The 26,161-nt window shown below is 39.5% G+C and overlaps 2 protein-coding genes across 9 annotated transcripts in view; one reads left to right on the top strand and one right to left on the bottom strand.

Moving 5' to 3' along the window:
- Positions 1-26,161, top strand: part of PALLD (palladin, cytoskeletal associated protein) — a 403,835-nt gene that overhangs the window by 368,253 nt on the left and 9,421 nt on the right. For 7 of the 8 annotated variants that reach the window (XM_081812912.1, XM_081812914.1, XM_081812915.1 and 4 more), the window contains 6 exons: positions 5,367-5,502; positions 8,406-8,504; positions 10,509-10,730; positions 14,585-14,734; positions 23,675-23,769; positions 25,691-25,823. In XM_081812912.1, the coding sequence (XP_081669038.1) occupies positions 5,367-5,502; positions 8,406-8,504; positions 10,509-10,730; positions 14,585-14,734; positions 23,675-23,769; positions 25,691-25,823 (835 nt within the window). Of the gene's footprint in view, positions 1-5,366; positions 5,503-8,405; positions 8,505-9,296; positions 9,348-10,508; positions 10,731-14,584; positions 14,735-23,674; positions 23,770-25,690; positions 25,824-26,161 lie in introns of all 8 variants that reach the window. The other variant, XM_081812919.1, reaches the window with a different exon arrangement.
- Positions 10,843-26,161, bottom strand: part of CBR4 (carbonyl reductase 4) — a 91,459-nt gene continuing 76,140 nt past the window's right edge. The window contains exon 5 of the mRNA XM_081812925.1: positions 10,843-11,117. Coding sequence (XP_081669051.1) covers positions 11,014-11,117 — 104 coding nt within the window. The 3' untranslated portion in view covers positions 10,843-11,013. The remainder of the gene's footprint in view (positions 11,118-26,161) is intronic.

Here is a 26,161-nt window from a genome sequence, read left to right as displayed (position 1 = left end):
AGACCGAGTGACCTTTGCACCGCCTAGCTGTCCCTGTAGGTCTTCATACTATCACTTGGGCCTCAGAGGTAATGTCACCTCCTCAGACTTGTGATTGACCACACTGTGTAATATAGTCATCCCCTCACACCCCCGTCCCTTCATAGCACTTACCACCCTCCTGCTACGTCCCTCCTTCCACCCTTTTATTTCCTGTCTCTATCATCCCCACCATAGAATATATTTTTTCTAAATACAGTCACTTAGTTTTGTTCAACATTGTATTCCGAGCACCTAGAACAGAGTTGAACACTGAGAAGCCAATCAATAAAGGTTATTTGCACCCTTTTGGAAACCAGTCAAGAGTTCTTCGCTTCTTTTTAAACTCCTTTCCCACTTTCATTCTGTTCCCCTCAGCCAGTTTCATCTCCCTGATTCACTTCCATACTGGACAGTTCCCACTGGCCTCTCCAGAGCCACCCTTGGTATGCCAGGCACGGATCCAAGTGCTTAATATGTCTTAGCTCGTGTCATTTTCCTAATAATCCTATGAGGTATATGCTATTAATACCCACATTTTACACTTTACAGAGGAGGTAATAGAGGCATGTAGCCATTAGTAACTAGCCCAAACCACAGTGTTTTAAGCAATAAAAAATAAGAGATTATCCCTTCTGCACCTTTATAACTGCTGAGTCTGAATTCCTTCCTCTCCCATCTCTACTCGTCTGCATCCTCATCATATTCCAGGATCCCAGATTCTACCTCTTTCTTGGAGTCTTCTGCAGTCATGCTAGCCAGCACTCTCTTCGACTTCTTTAGCTCCCATTGCACCTAGAATTACTACAACATGGCTTGTTCCTTCATTTATTCTCCAACTGGATTATCAACCCCTCCGAAATCAAAGACCACCCTGCAGGATTTGACTATCTTCTCCTTGTCACGTAGAATACTTTTTAGGCTACAGTGATAACGCTTTTGTTGTATTACTGTTTTTAACTTTTATGCACAGAATTTCTACTGCACAGAATTCCAAGAAGTCATCAGGTGACACAGTCACTCATCTTACAAACCAACTCTGGAGTTACAGGCTTAACAGAATTTGTATTGATGTGTTTGCCCAGCACTGTGCCGTACTAGATACTCAATTAGTATTTGTGCAGTGACTGTTAGACATTTAAAAATCTTTCAACTGATTGATTTGATTTCAGTGTTAATTGTTCAGAACCAAGTAAATGTGTACCTTAAATTCTGTAAGAGAAAATAATGTCTTTAAAATAGCAGGAAACAGAGATGAAGTAAATGCTCCTCTAATGCTTGGGATCTTGCTGTGTTTAGGGAATCCCCTTGTTAAAAGAAACATAGAATGATCAGGGTTTTTATTTGGGTCAAAGAGTAATTTTAATTGTACTCTCTGAAACAAAATACCTGGGTGGCAAGAATCCAAACCAAGGTGAATGGCCTCTCTATGAAATGTCCCAGAGCAGTCATGCCTAAGTTCCCTACAGAGTCCGGTATACTGAGAAATGCTTTTGTAAGCCCCAGGACTTATTCTGTCGTGAACAGACAGGTGTGTACTTGTTCAAGACGACTTGTGGCTGTCTTTTAAAAGACCAGTTCTCTGTTTCTGTTGTTTAGGTGATCTGTTCGGGCCTTGATAGCCACGCTTTGCCCCTTTCTTTCTTATTTGTGCAGAGAACACGGCTCTCAGTGTATTGTGCCCGCAGGGACACAGTGAAGCTTCTGTCATCAGTGCTGCATGTCATCACATAGTTGTGCAGCTCATTTATGTTGTCAAGTTTAAAATAATAATGGGAACCCGTGTGTTCCCAATAATATGTGATGTAACACAGAGCTGGTTTTCATTTTACCTTTTAGGTGACTTCAGAACGTACCTCTTCTAGTTTGCAGATGTTAAGGCTTTAGTCAAAAGCAGCACAGAACTTTATTTCCAAAACTGTGTAATTTGTATGTGTTCTGAGCCTGACTTTTTACATGTGGTTTGAATATAGATGGCTTTGGGACAATTTTTCTTGCCTGAGGGGGGAAGGTAGAGAGAGATCAGAAGTGAAGATAGAGGGGCACCTCGGTGGCTCAGTCGGTTGAGCATCTGCCTTCAGCTCAGGTCATGATCCCAGGGTCCTGGGATCACCCTGAGTCGGGCTCCCTGTTCAGTGGGGAGTCTGTTTCTCCCTCTGCCTTTTTCCCTCCCCGCCCACCCTTCCCAGCCCTGCTCTTCCTCTCTCAAGTAAAATTTTTAAAAAGATTTTTTAAAAATTTAATTTTTTAATTAATAAAATTATTTATTTTAATAATTTAAATAATAATTAAATAATTATTAATAAAATAAAAAAGATTTAAAAAATTTTTTTTAAATCTTTTTAAAAAAGATTTTATTTACTTACTTATTTGGAGAAAGAGAGAGCCCAAGCAGGGGGAAAGGGGCAGAGGAGAGGGAGAAGCAAACTCCCCGCTGAGCAGGGAGCCCGACTCGGGGCCTGGTCCCAGGACCCGGAGATCATGACCTGAGCCAAAGGCAGATGGTAAACCAACTGAGCCACCCAGGTGTCCCCAGTAAATAAAATCTTTAAAAAAAAAAAAAAAAAGGAAGTGAAGATAGATAGTACATCCATTCACTTACTCCATGAATATTATTTTCGGGTCTGCTGTTTGACAAGCACTGTGATTAACCAGAGAGGCAGGGTGTGAGAGAGACCATTAACAAGAACATATATTAATAAAGTTTGATGAGTGCTATGAAGAAAAGAAACATGATATAAATAACTAATGGGTAGACTTGGTCAGGGTCCTCCTTTCTGAGGGGACATTAAACTGAAGCCTGCAGGCTGACCACATCTGTCCTAAGGGCCAGAGGCGCTGGGCCCAGAAAGGCTGGCACAGAATACACATTTTCATTGAAGTATTGTATGGTTCTAAAAATTGAGGTTAGAAGTCATGATTCCTGTGGCTCTTGCTGTTCATGTGTCACAGCTTCACTGCCCCACGCCTTAAAAACCAAGATCAATTCCCAGGCAGTAGGATACGATATCACAATCTTTTCTTTAATACCAGTGTTTAACCCCCTCCATTTGCCCTACGACTAGAAAAGGAAGAACCTGGAAAAGCTGTCAGGGTATTTTCTGCGATAGGCATCAGAAGACTCGACTACCAATAGATTAAATGCTCCTGGTTTATTGATCTACATAACAAGTGTGGGGGCAGGCGACTCCACGGGTAGGTCACCCGTGTCCCAGAAACATCATCAGGGCTCCGGGGTCTCTGTCTTTCCAAGCTGCCGCCATCAGCATGTTGCGGGTTCTCCCCTTGTGCTCGGTGTGAGTGGGGCAGTTTGGGGCATTTTGACACAGTGGTAGCCAGTAAAAGGGCGGGGGGCATTTCTTCCTGTGTGTTGCTTGTAGAGGTGAGAAATGTTTAACTAGAGCCCCTCCCCATTGCCCCCATCTCAGCAGCCAGGCTCCATCACATGCCTCTAGCCACATAAACCACTGTCCACAGGATTGACACCACTCAACTTAGGTCAGTCACCCGAGTTTGGGGAGGGGGTCACCTTCTCTAAGCACATTGGAGGGTGAACACCCCACAAAATCAGGGGAGGTTCAGCAAGGAAACGGGAACGGACGGGAGGGGCACAGGCCTCAGGACTCCACGGTATTACTGCTGAGGGCGGAGTGCACCGCTGTTACAGGATACTCCGTTTTCTCTTGCCAATGTAGTGACTGTCTTGTTCTGGGCATTTTTGGGTGAAATGGTGAGCAGAGAGTTTGGTGAATCTTGGTGTTAATTTACATCCTCAGCCTTACTAGGGCTTTCTACCTTATCAGTGACATGGTATCCAGCACATGGTGCCTTGACACATTTGCAGTAAACCTTTCTTTTAACTTAAAAATGTCTTCTTATAAAACATATAAATAAGGAAGCATATACAAGGTATATGTATAGTTTAAAAGAATAATAATAAAAATCATGCCTGTTTCTAGTACCTTTGAGGGCTCCCTATGTCACCCTCCCCAGTCACATCCACAACTGCCCCCCCGAGAGATAACCACTACCCTGAATATCTGAGTTAATCCTTCTCTTGTCTTAATGGTTTATATATGTATGTTTCCCTAAGTTTATTTCTCAAACTTTTTTTATGTATCAGAATCACCTAGAGGACTTGTTAAAACACAGATTGCTGGACCCTAACCCGAGTTTCTGATTCAGTAGGTCAGGAGTGAGTCCAAAAATCTGCACTCCTAACAGTTTCTCAGGTGATGTGGGTGCCGCTGGTCCAAGGACCACCCTTTGAGAACCCTTACCCTGGCAGAAGACTGCTTAGCTTTTGTCTGTTGATAAATGGAAGCATATTTTATGTATTCTTTAACTTGGCTTTTTTAAACTCGACATTACATCTTTGAAATTCAACTTGGGCTATATGAGTAGCTACAGGTCATTCATTTTCACTACCGTATAGTATATTCTATTTCTCTTGAATCTTTACCCACAGCCCTATGAGGGAAAAGGAAGGGAAGTAGGAAGCAAATTGCTTAAGGCACCAACAAAAGTGATTGCCCACCCATCAAGCATCCAGTACCCAGTGACCCCTGGCTCACATGGCCCAAGGCATTGTTGCTGCCCTGGGAAAGAAAAGTTCTGAGGTGTCACTTATTTAAGAGCCCCAGGCTCTCCAGGAGGTTTAGGAGGCTTGGGGTGTTGGGGGGTACCAGGCATAGCAGGACCTGCAGACCTTCTAGGACCCTTTAGCATAAACTAGACCTTTTATAACATTGGCCTCCTCCTCTAATCAAATCAGGATAGAAGGGAAGATAACAAACAATATTTGCTTAGAATGAGCTAGACACTGTTGTTGAATAAATTGATTGCAAAGGATCAAAAGGACTGAACTTATGAAAGTATGAAAGAAATATGTTCTCTCTCAAATCTTCTCAATAGCCATCTATGGTATATATGTTTATACTTATTTATAGGAAATGTTAAGAAACTTGCCCAAAGTCACAAACCTAATACCAGGCAGAGCCAGATTTTAAACCCAGCTGTGATGACAAATCACATTGTGTTTTCACTTTACATTGCTGCCTCCCTGGGACTAAAACACAAGCCTTCCCTATTCTTGGCATTTCTCTAACCACTGAGACACACTCCCTAAAGTATGTCCACTTTCTCTGAAAACTGGTTCCAGTTAGTGTTACCCGAACAGCGAAACCGGCTTCCATGGTTCTTTCCATAATTAACTGGAATAGACATGGCATTAGAGAAGAGTGGGCACTGACATTGACACATTGTACTGTCTTTGTTGGACTTGAATGTTTGACTTGGATTTATGTGCCTGACAAGTGACTCCACTGCCTTGTGCTTTTGTCCTGCAGGGGATTTCCAAAGAAGGCCAATAGAACTGCTAGAATAGCTTCTGATGAGGAGATTCAAGGCACAAAGGATGCTGTCATTCAAGACCTGGAACGAAAACTTCGCTTCAAGGAGGACCTCCTGAACAATGGCCAGCCGGTACACAGAGATGGATTTGGGGCCTGAACTTGGAATATTAGCTGCCCACATCAGAGAGCTCTTCCTTCACTTTGGTTCTTGTACTTTGTCCACAAAATTGATCTCATTACCCCTAAATCTGTGTTCTTCTTAGCATTATGGCCTGAATCTGGGGAAAAGGGAGAAAAGTGGAAAGGCTTCCCTCTACTTGGCCTCCACTCTTTCCTGCAGTCTTGGAGTGAAGTTAGCAAGTTGGAGATAAAGAGGAAGGGCTGATTTTAAGGTGGGGAGTAAAATGAGGAATTGCAGCATTAAAAAGAAAAGGGAACAAATCTGGGCTGAGTAGGAGGGGGAAGGTATGCTCTGGAATGATCTATATCTACCACAAGTACCAAAAGGAGAATGTGGATTCTCTGGCATGTACTCCTTCTACACAAAGACTATCTTTACTGAGGAAATGACCCCTGAAGTCCAGTACTGTTCTAGTAGACCATTACGAGATACTGATTCGGTAATCTGAAAGAGTAACGCTTGTTTCACAGTATTGTTCTGCTATCTGTACAGATCTGGTAAACAATATATGTGTAGAAGATGTTTTCACCATTGGACTTAAATGTTTCCTCACCAGTTGTTTCTCGTTTTTTACTAACCCTTCCTCTTACTACATCCGAGTATTTTTAAGGGGACAGGAAGAACAAGTCTCACAAATAAGATTTCCCAGGTGAAGAAAAGGAGCCTTTGGTGGCTTTATTTTGGAATTATCACCAGAAAAATTGGTCCGGCTCTTAAGTAGAAGAAGAAAAGGGCCTCTTTGTATAAAAGCTTCCTCTCAGATACCTTTTTCAGAGTAGAAAGCACTCTATGTTAAATGTTTTCTAGGAATTTTAATTCTCACACATTGATAAATAAAAATGTGAGAACAGAGCATGTTTGATTGGAAAGGTGGAGGATAGAGGAGGGGTGCTGAATGCTGCTTTTAATTATTAGGGCATCCTAATCTGAGTTCAGGAAGATTAAAATTCTAATGAGATCTTGTGTTGGTCATTCATTTCACTGAGAATAGAAGATTTTAACAAAGGGAAAATATTTTTCTCCCTGAAATAAGTAATTGCATGTGTAAATGTGCATACTCTGGAAGTTTCCCCTGGCTCTGTCAACTAAAGCCTTTGAAAGATTAAAACAAATACTCATGGGAACGCCAGCCAAGTAGAGGCATTTCTCCAGTTTTTGGGGGTTTTTTGGGTCTCTGTTTAAATATTCCTTATGGACTAAGATTCTCTTGGTTAAAGAGACTTAAGAAGTTGTTATAGCATACTATGTATATTATATGTTTATCGATCTGTTTAGCAGCAAACGACATTCACAACAAGTTCCATAGATTTCCACATTTGAGAGTTTAAAAGGACAACTTTTTCCTAGTGTTGCATATTATTCTGTTACTTATTTTTGGCTTCTGTGGACAGGGCTTGGACATCCACATGGCCTAGTGGTTTAGAAACAAAACTGAAGTAAATTTGGCTTTTACTGGTAGCAGGTGCATTCTGGCAAAGGACTAGGTATCAAATTGATATTTCTGCTTATAAGGAAAAGGGTGGACATTACTCCAGTCCTACCTTTGATGTTGATGCAGTTCTCCATGAAAACATTAGGAAGGCTTTTAAGAGAGCAGGTATTTAAAACTCTTTTTGAAAATGGAATTCAGTGATTCTTTAACAGATGTGAGAAAATTAATTTAAATAATAACATACTTGGACTGAGACAGTCCATGCACCAAACACCTACCTCGTCTTATCCCCACCCCTTCTTTAGTAAATGAAATAATACGAACTTTAGGACTGTTTGTCATTTGGCACTGACTTGTTTCACTTCCCGGTTTCAGCTGGGACTAGAACCAGCAATTACTGGAAATTGTAAATTTATTCAACATATTTTCCTGATTAGAGAGTTTCCAATAGAATTTGCATCTATGTTCAGAAGTTGGGAAGTTTACGGAAATAACTTCTGTATTTTTTTAAGATTCTGCCTTACTAATTATTCTCTATTTTGAATCAAACACTTGTTTATGGGACAGAGGGTCTCTGAAAGTTCTTCCCAGACCTGTAATTCTAAGGCATTTTAGAACCAAAACTCAAAGGCAGGAAACAGCCCAACAGACAGAACAAAAACACTGGCATTTCTTCTGTGTAAGAATGGCTCCACAAATATGTTTTGGCCAAATCTAGAGTCCTGGCTGCTAGATGCAAAAACGTTGCCACTTTGCCTGATGGGCAAGCAAGCAGTCCGCCTCTGAGCAGAATCTCGAATTATGGATATTAGCTTTGGCAAGTATCTTTCTTTAGCAGTCCTTTTGCTAATTCAGCCATGTGCGACCATTCTTTGTGGACCCTTACATTGGCCTACATTCACCTGCTACACAGCAGCCTAGGAAATGTCCGTAGAGCTGAGAACCCCAAGCAGAGGGGACCCCCGCTGCCCGCTGGTCTAAAACTTCCCTTACCAGAGGCTGGGAGCCCACTAGACTGGTTTGAAGCTTGTGGATGGCTATGGAAAGAACATTTCCTTTTTTTAAAAAAAATTTTGCTATTTGAATATCTTTTTTCTCTGTATGTGTCATGAAGGATGAGGATATGACAGCTATTTTCTGTGTGGCTTCTGCCTTGTTTGGTTATTATATTCACCTTGAATTTGGGCTGTACCAGTTGGTGGCCCCCAACACTGGATTAAGCCACTAAGACCGGAAGGGGAGGTGACAGAACACCAGAAGGAAGGGAAAGAAACAGACCCCTTTTACATACAGGCATCTGAAGGTTGAGAGAAAATAGTTACAGAAAACACCAAAACTCATTTTTTAAAATTCCTTATCGTGAGGCAGTATGTAATTGTGAATTTTCTAACTTTGTAATTTTTGTGACTACTTTGCTTAGAGGCTCACCTATGAAGAGAGAATGGCTCGTCGACTGCTAGGTGCTGACAGTGCAGCTGTCTTTAATATTCAGGAGCCAGAAGAGGAAACAGCTAATCAGGTAATGTGTTCTTCTGGACTAATTAGAAAAATATTAATTATTCTGTCCCTTCTCCCCATCCTCTTTATGGACACTGTTCTTGGGCTCAGTTCTGTGGGAAGTAGAGGGCAAGTCAAAGAAAAGCAGTATTAATATCACCAGTCAAGCTCATAGCTAATAATTACTGAGCACATAGCGTGTGCCAGACAGGTGTGTTACGTGACTGGTAAGAGTTATTTCAGTCAGTGATACCTGTTCTTTTTATTTTCTTACTGATCAGTTTAGTCTCCTTTCAAGTATCGTTCTGATTTTCCCATCCTGTGCTTTAATGCAAAACCGTCTCTGGGGAGAAACATATTTTCACTGAAACTGTGTGAAATAGGTAGTGAATATTTCCAGTTATGTTCTTAACATCTAGTCAAGGTAAAATATCTGTGTATAGAAAAAATGATGTTTCTTTTCCTTCACATATACAGTTAGAAATCACTAATCAGCAGAAAACCTAAATTGCTATTTTTGTTCCCCCGCTGCCGCCAAAAAAAAGTCCCTTCACGGATTTGATGTAAGCTGTTTTATAATCTCCACTGCTTCTGCTTGGAGTTTCCAGATGTAGTCTCCAGATTAAAGAAAGCTTTTTAAAACGTTTAAAGGATCAAGTAAACTCATAGATATTGAGAAACAGCTGTGCCTTCAGTATCTGAAGATTTTTCGGTGTTAAATATTGCTACCACAAAAATTTCACTTAAAACTAGAAATCTTGCTAGATTCTTATTTCTCTTATTAGTCTTCACTTCTTTTTTTCTACCATTACAGGAAATTGGGTCTCCTCATGCTTCTGTAGGGAGTCCTCTGGACGGTCAAAAGGTTAAGCTTTTCACCTTTCTTCTCCTTCCGGTCTTTCACTGTATCTGTTTCTTGTGTTCTTCCTTGTTTACCTGTGTATCTATCTTGACTGCCACGTATTAATTACAAATACTATGACCAGTGTCTGTTTTAATATCAGATGAACAGAATTACTGTAGTGTGCTTTTTGTCATATATTACAAACTTGAATTTGATTCTGTCACCATTGAATACTCTGAACTGTAAATTGTTAAAAGTTTCTCATTTGTTACACCTTTCTGGGGGGAAACGCACTGATTCTTAAACTGATTAATTTGATAGTAATTAAAACAAAACAACTGTATTTTTTGCAGTTTTACTCATACTCTTGTATTTCTTCCCTCAAGACAACTGTTTTTCAAAGGTGGGGTAGCTTCTTTATGAGAAAACCTAGTTAAAACATCTTTTATTTGTTACTAAAGACAGTATTTTATAATGGGCTGCCTTGTTTCCATTGTGCTTTTTATAAGCAAGTGAACTGTAGGATCCCCCTTCATCACCATAGGATGTTGATGGCTACTCTGCTTTTGTCTTTTTAATCAGAATTTTGACTGGACTGTCAATTCCATTTTTCTTTTAAAGAGGGTGGAGAGTAGTTCCTACTAGCTGCAAAGCTGAGGAGGAGTTCAGAGGCTATGTGGCTGAGGATTATTAGGAGTGAAAAAAAATGCCATGTTTTCCATTATCCGCTTGATGAAATGCTCTGTAACCCTGCAGCTGCTAGCCACGCACACTGTCACCTTTCTGAAGCGTGGCACTGCCCTGCACAGCTTTCACCTACAGAAAGAAACCGGAGTTCCATCGTGTTTTATTTTTATGAACAGTTTAGGAATACAAAGCTGTTGCCTTTTTCTTTCTTTCCCCACACCCCCCAAGAGAAAAGAGAAAGAAATTCATCTTCATAGTTTTTTGGGGGGAGGAGGATGATAAGACCTGAAGACAATTTGAAATATCATATATACTTACTTCCAGATGTTTTTTGTTTTATATGGAATTGAGTTGGGTTCAGACTTGTTTTTAAGTCTCTGGTAAAAAGATCACTGTCTTCTGAGTGCCTCATTGGAGAGGAGAATAAGACTCCTGAGACACGTGGGACCACACGGGACTGAGGTTGCTAACATGACCTTTTTCCGCCTGATACAGGAATACAAAGTCTCCAGCTGTGAACAGAGACTCATCAGTGAAATCGAGTACAGGCTAGAGAGGTCTCCTGTGGATGAATCAGGTGATGACATTCAGTATGGGGACGTGCCTGTGGAAAATGGAGTGGCACCGTTCTTTGAGATGAAGCTAAAACATTACAAGATCTTTGAGGGAATGCCTGTAACTTTCACATGCAGGGTGACTGGGAATCCAAAGCCAAAGGTAAGCTGAAAACATAGCTTTTTAAGAGTTCTGTTTTCTGTGGAAGTTTAGCTTCCAAAATACAGTGTGTATAATAGGAGGAAGAGATACAGACTACCTTTCTCAGGACCCATGATGTAAAATGTTCGAAGTACTATTTAAGTTCAGGGCCTTCCTCAGGAGGCATCAGAAACCAAAAAGAGTAGAAGAGTAGAGTTTGGGTTTGAAGAATTGAATAAGAGAATAACAATCGACAAGAGCTTTTCGTATACCTACAGCATTTACTCACGTGATGTTATCAGTGTCACTCGCAAATTGCAGGTGACAGAACTGAGCTCAGTGAGGTTTGATTAACTTGTCCAAGGTCAGGGAGCTGGTGAGCGGCCAGGCTTGAACACGAACCCCATGCTGTGTATCATATAGAGAAGCAGTGCTTACCATGGATTATAAAAACTTCAGATCTTTCATCTACAAAACCAAAGCTTCCTGTATTTACAAAGGGGCTAGGGGCCAGAATACTGTTGAGAAAGGATATTCAGAGGAACTTCTGATACTCAAGAGGACTAGGCTGACCTAGATGGAAGCCCTCTTCCTAAAGACACATGGAAACAGCTGGATAAAGAGTTGCCCAGTCTGTAAAGGGAGGCGAGAATAATTGCTCACTAGTCCAGAAAGCAATAAACAGAATTACACTTTTCCCTGGAACTTGGAAGAAAAGAATAAAAAAGATGCCCATGAGAAATGGAAACTCCACATTTAGACTTTCACATGATATGAAGCCAAAAGCTGCAAAATTAATATGAAATTTAGTCCAGGATGATTAAAATCCTTGTTTCTGGCAGACGCAAGCAAAAACTGCCCTAGAGAACACTCTCGCAATTTGGGGCATATCAAACTTCGGTAGGTTAAGAGGGAGGAAGAAGAAATTCACAGTAAAAACTTACAAACCATATGGGAAACAACAATAAGGAGAATCAATAGCAAAAGAAACAAGAAAATAGAAACTCAAGTATTGCACACTATTGAACGGCCTTAAGCAAACTATAAAATAACTATGTTTAAAATGATTGAAACAATTTTAAAAGAAAGAGAATCTGGGGGCACCTGGGTGGCTCCGTGGGTTAAGTGTCTGCCTTCAGCTCAGGTCATGATCCCAGAGTCCTAAGATCGAATCCTGCGGCAGGCTTCCTGCTCAGTGGGGATTCTGCTTCTCCCTCTGCCCCTCACCCCACTCATGCTTGCTCACTCTCTCTCTCTCAAATAAATAAAATCTTTTTAAAAAATAAAAATAAAGAAATAAAAGAAATAGAAACTTAACAGGACAGTACCAAAGCCCAAGCAAATTTGTAAAATAAGCATATCGAAATGAAAAATACACTCACTGAAATTAAAAGCTTAACAGTGGTATCACAGAGAAAAAGCAAAGAAAATAGCCTTAAGTTTTCAAATGCATATCTACCTTCTAATAAGATGAGACTTTTATAATAATTGAGCAAACTTCTTTATTCTTGGCATAATTTGGATAATTGCTCTGTATTCACAAAACAAATTCATGTACTAAAAATAAATGTGCAGCTTATGAATGAAACTCAACAAGAAATTGTATGTTAAGCTTCCAAAATCTTCACAAAGATCCCTTGTTATTTTTAAATCTTACTCAAGGCTTAAGGTCATTAAGTTCTAAGATCACTAATTCTTGTTTTAAAGAACGCTATGTTCACCTGAAAGATGAGCTGTTGTGTTTAACATAACTCTGCTTTTCTAGTAGGAATTTAAATGTTTCACAACTTTAAGAGGCTTAATTTTTTAAGAATTTTTATTGTCTTCTTTCACCTTTCCTTCCTTCTTCCCCTTCCTCCCTCCTGTCCTCACTGCGGTTCTTTTTCTTCCACACATGGTATACAAATTACGTTAGGACTATTAAAGTATGGGATATTCATCATGTTTAAAAAAATACATCCTTTTTTTTGGTTATTTTTTTTTTAATTGTATTCTGCCCTTGACATGCTTGTTCCATATGGAAACATGAGAAGATGGGAAAGAATTTCTAATTCACCCTGTTTTCATCTCTTGTACTCTCCCCTTCCCTCTGATTAGCAGTCTTGGTAAAATTGTTGGAACTACTTCTTAATTCTCATTTGAAAGTCGTATTCCAAGTACAATGAAGGTGAGAAGTATGATTAAAGGAAAGAAACAAGTCTGAAGACCTGGCATAGTGGCAAGAATGCAAAAGGAAGAAAGTGTATACTAATCACAGCTTCTTTGTTCCATCAGAAAACATAAAACCACCAAGAAGAGAATGATAGTTATGAAGTATCATGCTTTATCTAATTTTTAGAACTTAGAGTTATGAGTCTAGTTGATCCATTTTTAGATTCTGGAGATTAATAATATAGTCTGTAAATTCAGAGCTAATTGAAAAAATAGGGGTTGGAAAAGTTTCAGCAGTCAGATCCCAATTATTCATGTGCTTATTTAGTGCTATATACACTTCTAGCTGTTCCTTTCTTAAAATATAAGTTTCAAAGAGATTTTTCAGATTCAGAGGCTTTCATAGAGAGCTGAATTTGAGTGCCAGTTGTGGTCTCAATTTGCATATGGATTTACATTAAGGAAGAAGTTCATTTTAAAAACTGAAGGTTCTAAAGTAGGTTTCTTCTGTTAGGAATGAGCTAGGAATGCTTTAGGATGCCAGGAACAACAGCTGACAACAAAGAACTTGTTGCGGCTTTAGAAAGGGGGATTTGTTTAGTTCCCTAACCATTAAGTCTGGAGGTGGGTTGATGCAGGCATTGGTTCAGCATCTCAGTCATGTGAGGGCCGGTGGCCCTGTGATTCATCATTATGGCCCCATGTCTCCGCTGTCAGAAATAATAACTAAATCATAGGGGATCCGCGGACCAGTGATTTTATTTAAAGATCAGGGAAGGTGGTAGGACCTGCGAAAGAGGTAGTTTGACCATTTTAAAATGTGTTATTTAGTCCAGATTTATTTTTACTTTATTCTTCACATTTAATTTTCTATCAAACCAAGTTAAAATATTATGGAAAATTATTGTAAGTTTAAATACTACTGTGTTTTCTTTAACAGTGGGGAGAGTGGACAAACTTTTTTTAAATTTTTTTAAAGACTTTATTTATTTGACACAGAGAGAGCACAAGCAGCGGGAGCGGCAGGCAGAGGGAGAAGCAGGCTCCCCGCAGAGGAGGGAGCCCGATGCGGGACTCAATCCCAGGACCCCGGGATCCTGACCTGAGCCAAAGGCATCTGCTTAACCAGCTGAGCCACCTAGGCGCCCCCTTTGAGCATCTGCTCCTTGGCCCAGAGTTAAAGCAGTAGAGCTCACCCATCACCAATCCCTAACTGTTGCTCCTTCCTCACTGCCGTTTGGTCTAACACAATTCAGCGGAATGGTTAGAGTTCAACTGTTATTCTCTAAAATAACCTTTTTACCTTCTTCCCTTTGCTTTACAAGTAACACATTTTCCTTCAGTGCATTTCATTCAGTACATGTGAAAATAGAAGCAAAAAGAAAAATGCCTGTAGAGCCACCCCAGAACTAACCACTGTCCACGTTCAATATAGATCAGTCCATATAAATAATATGTAAAAAATATGTGAATAATGTGAATACTTATATACATTTTAAAATTTTTAAAAGATACATAATTTTTAAAAACTAAAATAGAATTAAACCTGTTTGTTACCTAGTTTTTTCACTCAAAAGTCAATTTCCTATTAAGATGTTCTGTTTAACATTTTAACATGAAAACTCTGATCAGCTCTGCAGGCCACACAGTTAGTATTTACCAATTCCCCTAATAGAGTAGTACTACACACATCCTTAATCTTCCATCACTGTTTCCTCTCACAGATCTATTGGTTTAAAGATGGGAAGCAGATCTCTCCAAAGAATGATCACTACACCATTCAAAGAGATCTTGACGGGACCTGCTCTCTCCACACCACGGCCTCCACCCTAGATGATGACGGCAATTACACAATTATGGCTGCAAACCCTCAGGTAAAGATTAAGGGTATAGGTCTGGCTTCAGTTCTGTGCGTAGCACTTACAGGCATTTATTTGGAGAAAGGAACTGTTTAATTAAAAGGTGGAATCATTTCTTTGACTTGAAACTATCTCCCCAAATTCTACATCCATTTTGGTTCGGAGGATAGAAAAATTCTTTATTTCATTAGTATTTACTTACTCCATCAGGTGTTTTTCACATGAATAATTCCAGTGCAGATGTGTATTCGTCCTACAAATCTTAATCAGTGCCTGAAAGGTACATTTCTTATGCTGGTGGTGGGGTTGCAGTGGTGGCCAGAACAAAGTCCTGAGGTAGAAAATAAGCCAGTAAACACATACATAAATAATATCATTTCAGATAGGATTAAGTTCCTGAAGAAAAAAAAAGGAGAAAAGGATAGTGAGTGGCATACATAAATATGCTGTAGTAAAAAAATCCTCAAAAAGTAAAATATTTAAATTTAAAGAAATACATACACTTATTTAATTCAATGGAATTTAAGTATATAAATGTAGACAAATTATAATTTTGATAGCATCTGTGTATGGCATTCAGGATTAGTTTCCATCCAAATGTGTTCTCTTGTTTTTGCCCTTAGATTTAGGGTCAAAAAATCAGCTGACTATTTAGAATTTAATAGGCAGCTACTGGGTATCAGGTTCCTAAGTCAAGCCTGCAAGTTCTTCTCTGAGTGTCAGGTATGTTTTAGGCACTGTGCTGGGTAGGAAGGATGCAAAAATGAGTAAGAAGTGATTTTGTACCTTCAGAGCTCAATGTATGACAGGGTAATTTTACAAAGTCAGCAGAAGTCACAGTTTCCATATTAAATATGCATTTTCTTGAGGTTCTAATTTTTCAGTCAGTGAATAACATGACCGTCACCTTGAAAAAGGTCAAAAGCACAACTTTAACTAAAAGTTACATTGTAATACTTTGTGTTCATGTTTGGAGGATTTGAGGGAAAAGAAGTGGAACTTGCTTTTTTCTTATTATAATTTAAGTATGTTTCCTTGACTATTAACAGATTTCAATTTTCAGTTTTCTGCCTATTAAAATAATAGTGGAGAACTCAGAAAAAATCCAGAATTTTTCTTCATGCTAGGTCCTTTATCCCTCTCTCCCCTAGAAAGGTTGAATTAACTGTGTTCCTTAAGCACTTGCCAGTCCTGGTCCTGATGTTAATTTTGAGGCATTTTTCCTAGTGAATGTTTTAAACCGTTATTGGAGTCTGTGGTTTTCTAGAACAAAGAACATAAATGTAAAATTGCAATTATGAGTCTGCTTCTAGTCTTCTTCAAATTACACTAATGTAGTTTTACATGTGGAAAATCTAAACGGGGAGGGACTCTCCTGGCCATGAGCAGAGTTGGAGACTACATGCCAGCCTCCAAGCATTAAACTACTGACAGGTTATGATGAAGTCACTAGATGAAGGAGGGCTGCTGAAGATCCCCTTAGGAACACAGAAGAGGAGGAAGGGAAAGAAATAAAAAAAATGAAATGACACAACAAAGACCAGAAATGCAGAATAGTGCTGGTGCTACTGAAAAGCCTAAGTGTACCCGTGGAGTTCAGGGGTTAAGAGCATGAACTTTGGCATCAGACAGATCTGAGTTGAATTTCTGCCTCTGCCCCTCACCACTCATGTGACCTTTAGCAAGTCACCTAACCTCTCTTTCCTCTGAAACGAGAATAATCATATGGATTTAAGTCATGCATTCCGTCTACATGGCACGGAACAGGCTTTCAGTAAAAGCTCGTTATTGTCATTATTTTAATTCAGAGACACTAATAACCCTGTCTTAAAGCAGCAGCCCTGAAAGTGGGCGGAAGCCTGTGGAATTAGGGTGTAAAGGATGGTTCTGTTTCTAGATATTCCAGTCCTACTGCTGGAGCAAGCAAGTCAGTTTGGGATGGAGTTTCTCCCCAACATGTTGCCGGTGTGTGGTCCTCTGACCTCCTGGCTTTTCCTTTTTACCACCCCCATGGGAAAGGAGTGTGCCAGGCAGCGGATGTGGCTTTGCCACAACTGCCACAGCTGTGGGCCTGGGCGGGGGGCGCCATGGGGAGCCGTGGGCTCGCGACGGGCCGCACCCCCAGCGCAGCTGACAGGAGCCACACATGAAGCTGGGAAGTTGCTCTGCTCCCAGCACACTCAGGGCCAAAGGAAGGCCCAAAAGAGAGCTGTCAAGGCCCTCGTTCCAGTCCCCAGTGAATTCAGGACACGTCCTGGATCCCAGGGCACGTCCCACAGTTAACCCTCTCTCGTTCTTGGCCTCTACCCTTCGAAGAGAAGACAAAGAAAGAGAAGTGGACCAGTTTATGTCAGGTAGCCAAGAGCCCGGCCCAGAACAGAATATCCCATGTGATTTCAGCAAACAGGAGTATGACTGCTCTGGTCTGTCAGAGGCAGCAAAAGAGTCCAAGAACTCCAGAGGGCACAGAAACCAAAGCAGTTCCAAAACCTAGAATTCCAGCTGCCCCTCAAGGTTAGCTGATCCAGCCCGTATTCTAATTAAAGGGGGTAAGACTAAATTATGTCTCCTTTTCTACCTAAATGAGCAAAGGCAGGCACAGGAGGGGAAACTTGTGAAAGAATCTGAGGAAATCCTAAAAGTGGGCATGTAGGGGCACCTGGGTGGCTCAGTTGGTTAAGCGACTGCCTTCGGCTCAGGTCATGATCCTGGAGTCCCGGGATCGAGTCCCGCATCGGGCTCCCTGCTCAGCAGGGGGTCTGCTTCTCCCTCTGAGCCTCCTCCCTCTCATGCTCTCTGTCTCTCATTCTCTCTCTCTCAAATAAATAAATAAATAAAATCTTTAAAAAAAAAAAAAAGTGGGCATGTAGACCTCAGATGGAAATTGCTGTGAAAGAATTTTTATATTTAGGGTACTTGGTATTAATTGCTATTCCAAGTCTCAGCATGTTGCCTGGTTGATTTTAATTTCAAGAACAGAACTCTCCTGGCGTCTTCAGTAGCAGGTATGTGCAGATATACCAGATGTACGTTTTGTGAGCTATCACCTAGGAACTGGACAGACTTCACTACCCATTAGAAAGACAAAGAGGTATTTAAACCATGACAAAAAGCAGACCATTTTTTTACTTAATCCTTGATATAGGTTATCCTTTGTTGCTTACAGGAATACCATAACAGAAATGTTTAACAGTTTTAATCTCTACTTTATGTTATTATATGTTAAGGTATTTTGCCATTCTTGTAATTTGTGAATTAAAACCTGATTTGAGGAGCACCTGGATGGCTCAGGTCATGATCTCAGGGTCCTGGGATCGAGCCCCACATTGGGCTCCCTGCTCAGCGGGAAGCCTGCTTCTCCCTCCTTTGCCCCTCCCCCCACTAGTACTCGCTCATGCGCATGCGCGCCCTCTCCCTCTTTCATAAATAAAATCTTTAAAAAAAACATGATTTAAAAGAAGCATGATATAAGGCACTGAGAAAATTTTGAAAAGTCAAAGCTGAATTTTTTTTTTTTTTAAGGTTTTATTTATTTTGACAGAGACACAGTGAGAGAGGGAACACAAGCAGGCGGAGTGGGAGAGGGAGAAGCAGGCTTCCCGCCGAGCAGGGAGCCCGATGCGGGGCTCGATCCCAGGACTCTGGGATCATGACCTGAGCCGAAGGCAGACGCTTAAGGACTGAACCACCCAGACACCCCGAAAGCTGAATTTTTTAGGATACATTAATCCCAAAAGCATATAGTCAAAAGAAAACTTAAGTTGATTCCCCAATTCCTCGATACCGTCTGGTTACCTTAAACTTTTTTCACACTTTAAATATATTTGGTTTGAAAGGGAGACAACCACATCTGATTTTTCTGGTACACTGTAGTATACATGATGTGAAATAACCAAGGGAAAGAGGAAAAGGCTGGAGTGGAAAAATGAGCTCAGTAATGAAACACAGACGGCAGAGCTTCCCGGAGCAGTGGAAAGTAATCACAGAGAGCAGCCAAGAGAAAGGGTGAGAACCAAGGAAAGAGAGAAATACTAAAGTTCAGCAAAATATTTTATAGAATATTTTTCCACCTGGGTTCATCTTTGGGGAATAAGAAACACGTTAGATATTGTTAACTGCATCCAAATTCTACTTGGGATGAACACACAGCTCTAAACATATACTGGACACTGTGTATCACACTCAGTGTGTGCTGCTAGGGCAATTCATGAGAGACCAAAGCAATCACATAGTTGAGTGAAATAATGAGTGATTATGCAGTGCTACACCAAACATGATGCCAAAATGAGGATCACAAATGCCGTTTTAGACTCTAATCCTATCTTTAAGACACAACTAAATCTAAACATGAATGTTTTGTTTTGTTGTGTTGCTAAGTTACTCTGTGCTGCACTTGGAGTTTGGAAGGGCTGTTTTGCAACTTGATGTTTCCTCAAATTGCATTATGTATACAAGTGGCAAGCTTTTATAAAGACCTGTGTGCCACAGTTAAATTTCATAAGCTAGGAAATATAAATGTTATTTCCATATTATATATATATATTTCCATATAAATAATTGGCCTTGCGTGAGGCATAAATAATCTTTACAAGCTGGATGTTTAATACATAATCGCATTAAGAATTCAAACTTATTACTTGTTCTATAGCTTTAAACTCTGTGGATTTGTTTGGAATAGAAAAGTAACACACAGCTGAATTAAATTTAAGAAGTGGGTTTGCTTGTGTTTTGTTTTAGCATTAGAAGGTTTCCTGGCTCATTTAAACATTCACTTCCATTATTCCTTCATGTGTTAATAATAAAGTCGATAGAAATGAGAAAGTTAAAAGCAAAGGCAACAAACAGCACTAATGTGCATCAGAGCCTAGAAGTCACGACGATTACTAGGGTTAACTGGCATATTAGTGTGATTAAAATTTTGTATGACCTTCATAAATAAGACGCCCAAACTTAAAAATCTGAACTTTGAATTGTGTATATCTTTTCAAAAGTGTTTCACTGAATTCTGGGGTTTTTTCCCCAAATAAAAATGTCAAAATTATACAACTTGTTAGTTTGGTTGCTTTCTAAATGCTCCTGGTCATTTATTGGTTAGTAATATATATATTTGGCCAATATCACTGTATTATCAAACTCATAATTCTGCCTCCTGAAGATCATGCCATTCCCTTTTATGTTCAGAATGAAACATGGTGTAGGAGTTAAAAAGGTGACAAATGGTGACATATTCCTTTTTCTTAAATTTGGGTAAAGATATTCTGCGGCAGTATTTGTGTATATGTTTCTAAGCAGTAGCAGTAAAAATCTTGAAAACATTGTAGAAATGTGTAATCTTTAGAGAGTAGTATGCCAACCTATTGACCCTATTTTTTGGAGAGGGAAGAGGAGTCAGGGTTTATCTAAACTAAGCAGAGTCAAATGGTTAGAGTTGAGTAGGACATCTTTTATCTTACACCTCAAATGCAGCCATTACATAAATGAACATGTTGAATATACCAGTGTGCCTGGCACCTTTTAAGCAATAGCATACATTTTTCCTTTGGAGTAAATTATATCCTAATACAAAAGGAAAGAAAGAGAGGGACGGAGGGAGGGAGGGAGGAAGGAAGGAAAGAAGGAAAGAAAACCCCACTGCATGTGAAAAAAAATTGTTTTTAAAATAATTCTAAGGGATGCTTCATATCCATCTGGTCATTATTATAATTATATCCATATTCAGTGCTATAATGACTTAACATTTTGAGTGTTTACTATGTGCAAAACACAAGACTAAGTGCTTTACACCTATTAACTCATTTAATCTTCATAAGAACCCACCATGCAAGATTGATTAACTATATGGTTCTATTTTATAGATAAGGAAGCTCACTTAGGAGGTTAAGTTACCTGTCTAATGTCACTCATTTATAAGGGACAGGCCTGGTTTACAAACCTAGACTGACTCCAGAGCTAAGGAGGGTCATACAAAGGTAACTAGGGCTCATTCCAGTGTTAAGAGCACTGAGGGAAGAAGTTGCTGCGGCTGAGGTCAAAGAGGTTGCTGCCTGTGTTCTCCTTTAGGATTTTGATGGACTCCTGTCTCACATTTAGGTCTTCCAACCATGAGGCATGGGGTGGCTGGGTGATAGACATTGGGGAGGCTATGTGCCATGGTGAGCACTGTGAATTGTGTAAGACTGATGAATCACAGACCTGTACCTCTGAAACAAATAATACATTATATGTTAAAAAAAGATAGTAGGAAGGTAAAAATGAAGGGGGGGAAATCAGAGGGGGAGACGAACCATGAGAGACTATGGACTCTGAGAAACAAACTGAGGGTTCTAGAGGGGAGGGGGATGGGAGGGTGGGTTAGCTTGATGATGGGTATTAAAGAGGCACGTTCTGCATGGAGCACTGGGTGTTATAGGCAAACAATGAATCATGGAACAGTACATCAAAACTAATGATGCTATGTATGGTGATTAACATAACATAATTAAAAAATTAAAATTAAAAAAGCACTGAGAGGCAGGGGAGACCATCGTTAAAAGAGGCATTTGAAGGAATCAAAAAAAGGAGGTGGGGTGTACTCACGCAAAGTATAACCACTTGGAGAAATTTATTGGAGTCTTTGAACAAAGGTGTCGGGACCCCTAAAAATCATCTTGATGCATGTCTGTGCATACATAATGTCTAGAAAAACAATACCTGCAATGACTAATAGTGATAATTTATGATATCAAGATCTATTTGATATTTGGAAGATAAAGATCATCTTAGGTTGTGTCATTTAATCTTTACAACATCTGTGTGAGACAGATATATCGTGCCCTGGTTTTTACAGAAGAAGAAACAAAGCCTTGAACAAATATGGTTACTTGCCCAGTGTTAGGAAAGTCAAAACTCAAATCCAGGTTAGAGAAAATTTTTTTATCTGCTTCCCCAAATTCAAGGTTAAAGGCTGAATTTAACTTACATCTTTTTCTAACCACATAAATGATTAGTTGATGTTAACTTCCCTTGTGGATCCTCTGGGTTTTAAACCACAAGGAAGAGTCTATCCAAATTATATAGATCTATTTTAATCTATCCAGATTAAAATGATTTGCTTAAGTAGTGCAGCAAATAGTAAGGAAGCCATATCCCATATCACTACAATTTTGAAGCTATTTGTGTAAAACAAAACATAAAATTCCCCTGTCTTTAGCCCCCAAAAGAATCATGGATCTTACATGTTAACTTGTTAAAGCAGCTGCAATGATGCATCAGTTGGGTAATTTTAACGGGGGTCTCCTAAGCAAGTCATGTCTAGATTTTTTGTAGCAGGCATAGATTTGGAGGGGTTAGATGAAATTCATTTTCAGATTTCAGGCTAGCTTAGGGGGACTTCCAAGTTGTTTGCCAAGAGCTTAGCATGAGAGAATTTCCATCGTGTGGCCTGAACTTTAAATAGAACAAATCTGAGTTAGAAATAATCCCCCTCATAATGTTATCCACTTCATGTCTCCTTGGAAATTTTCAAGAAAGGCAGTGTTTAAATATCTCAATAGAAAATACTGTGACTGCTAGAGGAGGTTACATATCTAATGGGATAAGACTACTTCAGTTTTGTTTCTTTACGGCCCCCTCTTTCTATTTGATAGTTCCCAATTCTGTCTGCATTACAATACTATGTGTCTTTGCCTTTTCGGAGTGATCAAGGCCCCAAAGAAGTCCCGTCTGGGGGAGACCTGGATGGTCCTGCTGACTGGATTCCTGCCCTTCACCGAATCCTGCTATGGGAGTTTCTCTGTGTCCCCTCCACCACCGTGCTCCCTCACCCCAGTTCATTCTCAGGTGGAACTCAGCAGTTCCTCCAAACATATAGAACACTTGTGCTTCTGTTACCTGTCTATACAGGCAACTTGGCAAAATGAGGGTCAGTGGTAAATTTGGACTACGAAGTGCACCTGAGGGCGGCTCATCCACTGTGAGCTAGAAATCCCTAAGTCTAATCATTCATTATCTGCTTCTCATTTTTCCTCTCACTGTTCCCTCGCCATCATCAGAATTTAGAAGTACAACTGCTCACATTCTCCTGGGATATAAGAGGAGAAAATCATCTATTTTGCTACTCTAGATGTAATAGGGGAAAAAAAGGGGCTAAAACAAAAAACCAAAGTAACAATGGTGATTTATTCATGTCATCTGAGTCCTCTAAGTATTACTTTTGTCTGTCCTAGGACAGCACTTATATCAGTTTTTCAATTTGAGAGATAAATTTAAGAGATAAAACTTGAGAGATTGAAAGATAGCTTTTTATTAGATAGGCCCATATCATACAACCCACATATTTTAGGTATCTCACTGCTTCTGGTTTTTAAATCACAATTATGCTCATTTCATGGGAACATGGTAACCTATAGTCACTCTCCTTGTCATCCCCGTGCATACCTCTCATATAATGCTCATTTCATCATGCTGGTATCCCTTTTAATATATGGTTTTTAGAAGGAATACTACTAACATTTAATATATATCTATTCCTAAAAAGATCTGTCAGAAAACTAAAATCATCTTGTTTGATTTCAGAATTAGCTACAATGAATAGATATTTGAGCATGAAAATGGAATTCTCGCAAGACAATGTCCTTCTGCTGTGTCTTACAATTCAACATCATGTGTTAGGGAGACCATAGCAGATTATAATTAATTCAGTCAGGATTGTCATTTTAAATACCATTCTAGATAAAACAGTAAAGCTTTTTGAGTAGTTCAAAGGAAGACCTAGTCACCCAGTTCCTTAATTAATACAGAGTTTAGCAAGGAGTTTAACTCAGGGAAAGTACATTTCTGAGAGGGACTGGTGTCAATACTAATATGGCATGTCGGTCTGTTAAATAATGTCTTATGGAGAACAGGACAATAAACATGGTGCTTAATGGTTAGCTGTTTTGCATGGAAAATCACGTCTTTTCCTGATGTCTCTGCCAGGGCCGCATCAGTTGTACTGGACGCCTAATGGTACAGGCTGTCAACCAAAGAGGTCGCAGTCCCCGCTCTCCCTCAGGCCATCCTCATGTCAGAAGGTATTTCACATGTTCCTTCCTGTAGGTGTTACTATTTTCAGTTATTACTATAAATTCAACACTGTTAGAATCATGGTGTGACCACAAAACGGTGAACGTAGTCGGAAGACCGAAGAATGCGAATACGGTCTCAAGGCGTATACATTGCCTGGCTCCTTGATTATTCTGCTCCCTTGCAATTCAGAAAAGGGAAAGGAACAGTCGCTAAGGTCGCTAAGCCCAGTTAGATACACTATCACTAATTTGTTAAATAGGGCCCAGTTTGTATCTGAAGAAATCAAGACTCAGCACCTTTAAATGGCAGGCACGTTAACATGAAAATCTAGTGAATGGTACAGAAAGATTCAAAACCAAACTTCTCCAACCAGCAGCTGTCTAGACTAGCCATGACAGATTACTGCCACTACATTTCTTAAAATCAGCTAGTTTGCTAATGTTCACTTTTCAGTCACTTAGTTCAAAACAGTTTAGATGACAATTTTGTAGGTAAGATGTGCCCTCCTTGAAATGTTCACAGCAAGTACTTGCTAACAGTAGAGTGTGCTTTCTCTTCCTAGTCGTCCTGAGCTTATGCAAGGATGTTGACGAGATAATAGTAGGCAGGGACGAGGAAAGGATATCCTTCCTAGTAACTTATTTGCACTTAAGAAAATATGGTAAGTCACCCAGCCTGTCATCCTGGGTTCCTATTTAGATATTTTACAGAGCCTGCTCCAATAGCCCTGACTGCAAACTGCAGGCCACAGATGCAAACACTGGTGGTGAAGAGAATGTATGCTAAATTAGGCTCAGCCAGGAACACTGAGGAAAGTCAGCCAGGAACACTGAGGAAGACACCAAACAAGTGCTCTGTCTACACCTCATGTGACTGGATGCACAGAGCCCTCTGCTCAAAACTGTGGAAGACAATTCTGATACCTAAACACATGGGGGTTTAATACTCTTGTTTGTTCACAAGAACCTAGGCCTGTGTGTATGGCTGTAAACAACGTATTGAGTAGCAGATCCAGTCTCTTGCATTATTTTCTTCTGCTTTTCTTGTGTCTTTAATACATTCAAGCTTTTCCATGTGTCAGTGTCTCCTAGAAAAGCATTCTGCTCAGAAATTAGATCTGTACTTGAACAGTAAACTACATAAAAAAGCTGGCAGTTACTAGCCTGTTAGACTGATCTTTCATTTGTTCTACTCTTTTTCTAGTTAAATGTTTTTAAACTTCTAGTGATTAGTGACAGAATTTATGTTCAATACCTTGTTCCTTCCTTACATCTTCCCTGCAATTACTTTAAATTGGTGTTGCTCTGAAAGGTGCCTCCAGCAACATACTCAAAAGCAAGAGAGATGCACAAAATCTGGGAGATTTGCACAATTTTAATTTAAAGCTAAAAAATATAATTTATTTTCCTCGTTTATATAAAAGGAATTTTGATTAGAAAGATGAAATTTTTACAAAATAAGAAATTTTAATTTCCTATAAATTTCAAATCACAGTGGAAAGTTACACTTTCTGTTGGAAAAGATTTGGTAATAAATGAGCAACAGCCACTGCTACTTCTCATACAGCTTTCAAAAATACTTATTTAGGAAAAAACAGGTTAATATAGAGTACTTCATTTTTTCCCATTTCCCTTTTATGATTTATATTAGCTTTAAGGAGTAGGATAGCAGAATTATTTAAGTTCTGAAATAAGCACACTATTAAATTCATAATAAACTTTTCAAATGAAACAAGATTTTGCTGACTTTTCTGACTTTATGTGTAAACTTTAGGAGTCGTAATCATGTAAACAAATTATATTATTACTCCATGTATTATTAAAAAAATCAAGAGCCTGAAAATAACTTCTATCTTCCTCCCTCCTCCTACCCCTTTGTTCTTGCCTTTCCTTCCATCTTTCTGTTTATTATCTGTCTTGTCCTAAGGCCTCGTTCTAGATCAAGGGACAGTGGAGACGAAAATGAACCAATTCAAGAGCGATTCTTTAGACCTCACTTCTTGCAGGCTCCTGGAGATCTAACCGTTCAAGAAGGAAAACTCTGCAGAATGGATTGTAAAGTAAGTTTGTTACTGCCTGCAAATCTCTTGCCTCCCTTCCCCCCCCTTACTGCCATTTCTCTTGAGTTCCTTTTAGGGAAATTATGTAAGGTGTACATCTTTAAAATGTTTCCAGCCTACAGGAAAAAAAAAAAGGAGTGACATATACTGGATGTTTATATACTGTTCTGTCATTCTTTTCCTTTTAAATTTTTATTAAATGTGTTCTTTATTTAGAACCCCACATACCATACTGTATACAGTCACTGGGAGGTTTTTTCCCTTTAAGTTTCCCATTTTGTTGAAGTGATAAATGTGTTAAATCTGTCATGTCCTAATAATTCATTTATCTTCATTCT

The sequence above is a fragment of the Leptonychotes weddellii genome, chromosome 2 (assembly GCF_054177405.1).
Source record: "Leptonychotes weddellii isolate Sample4059 chromosome 2, ASM5417740v2, whole genome shotgun sequence".
NCBI classification, from domain to species: Eukaryota; Metazoa; Chordata; class Mammalia; order Carnivora; family Phocidae; genus Leptonychotes; species Leptonychotes weddellii.
The sequence above is the reverse complement of the archived record's forward strand: the minus strand, read 5'-3'. Positions and strand labels throughout refer to the sequence as shown.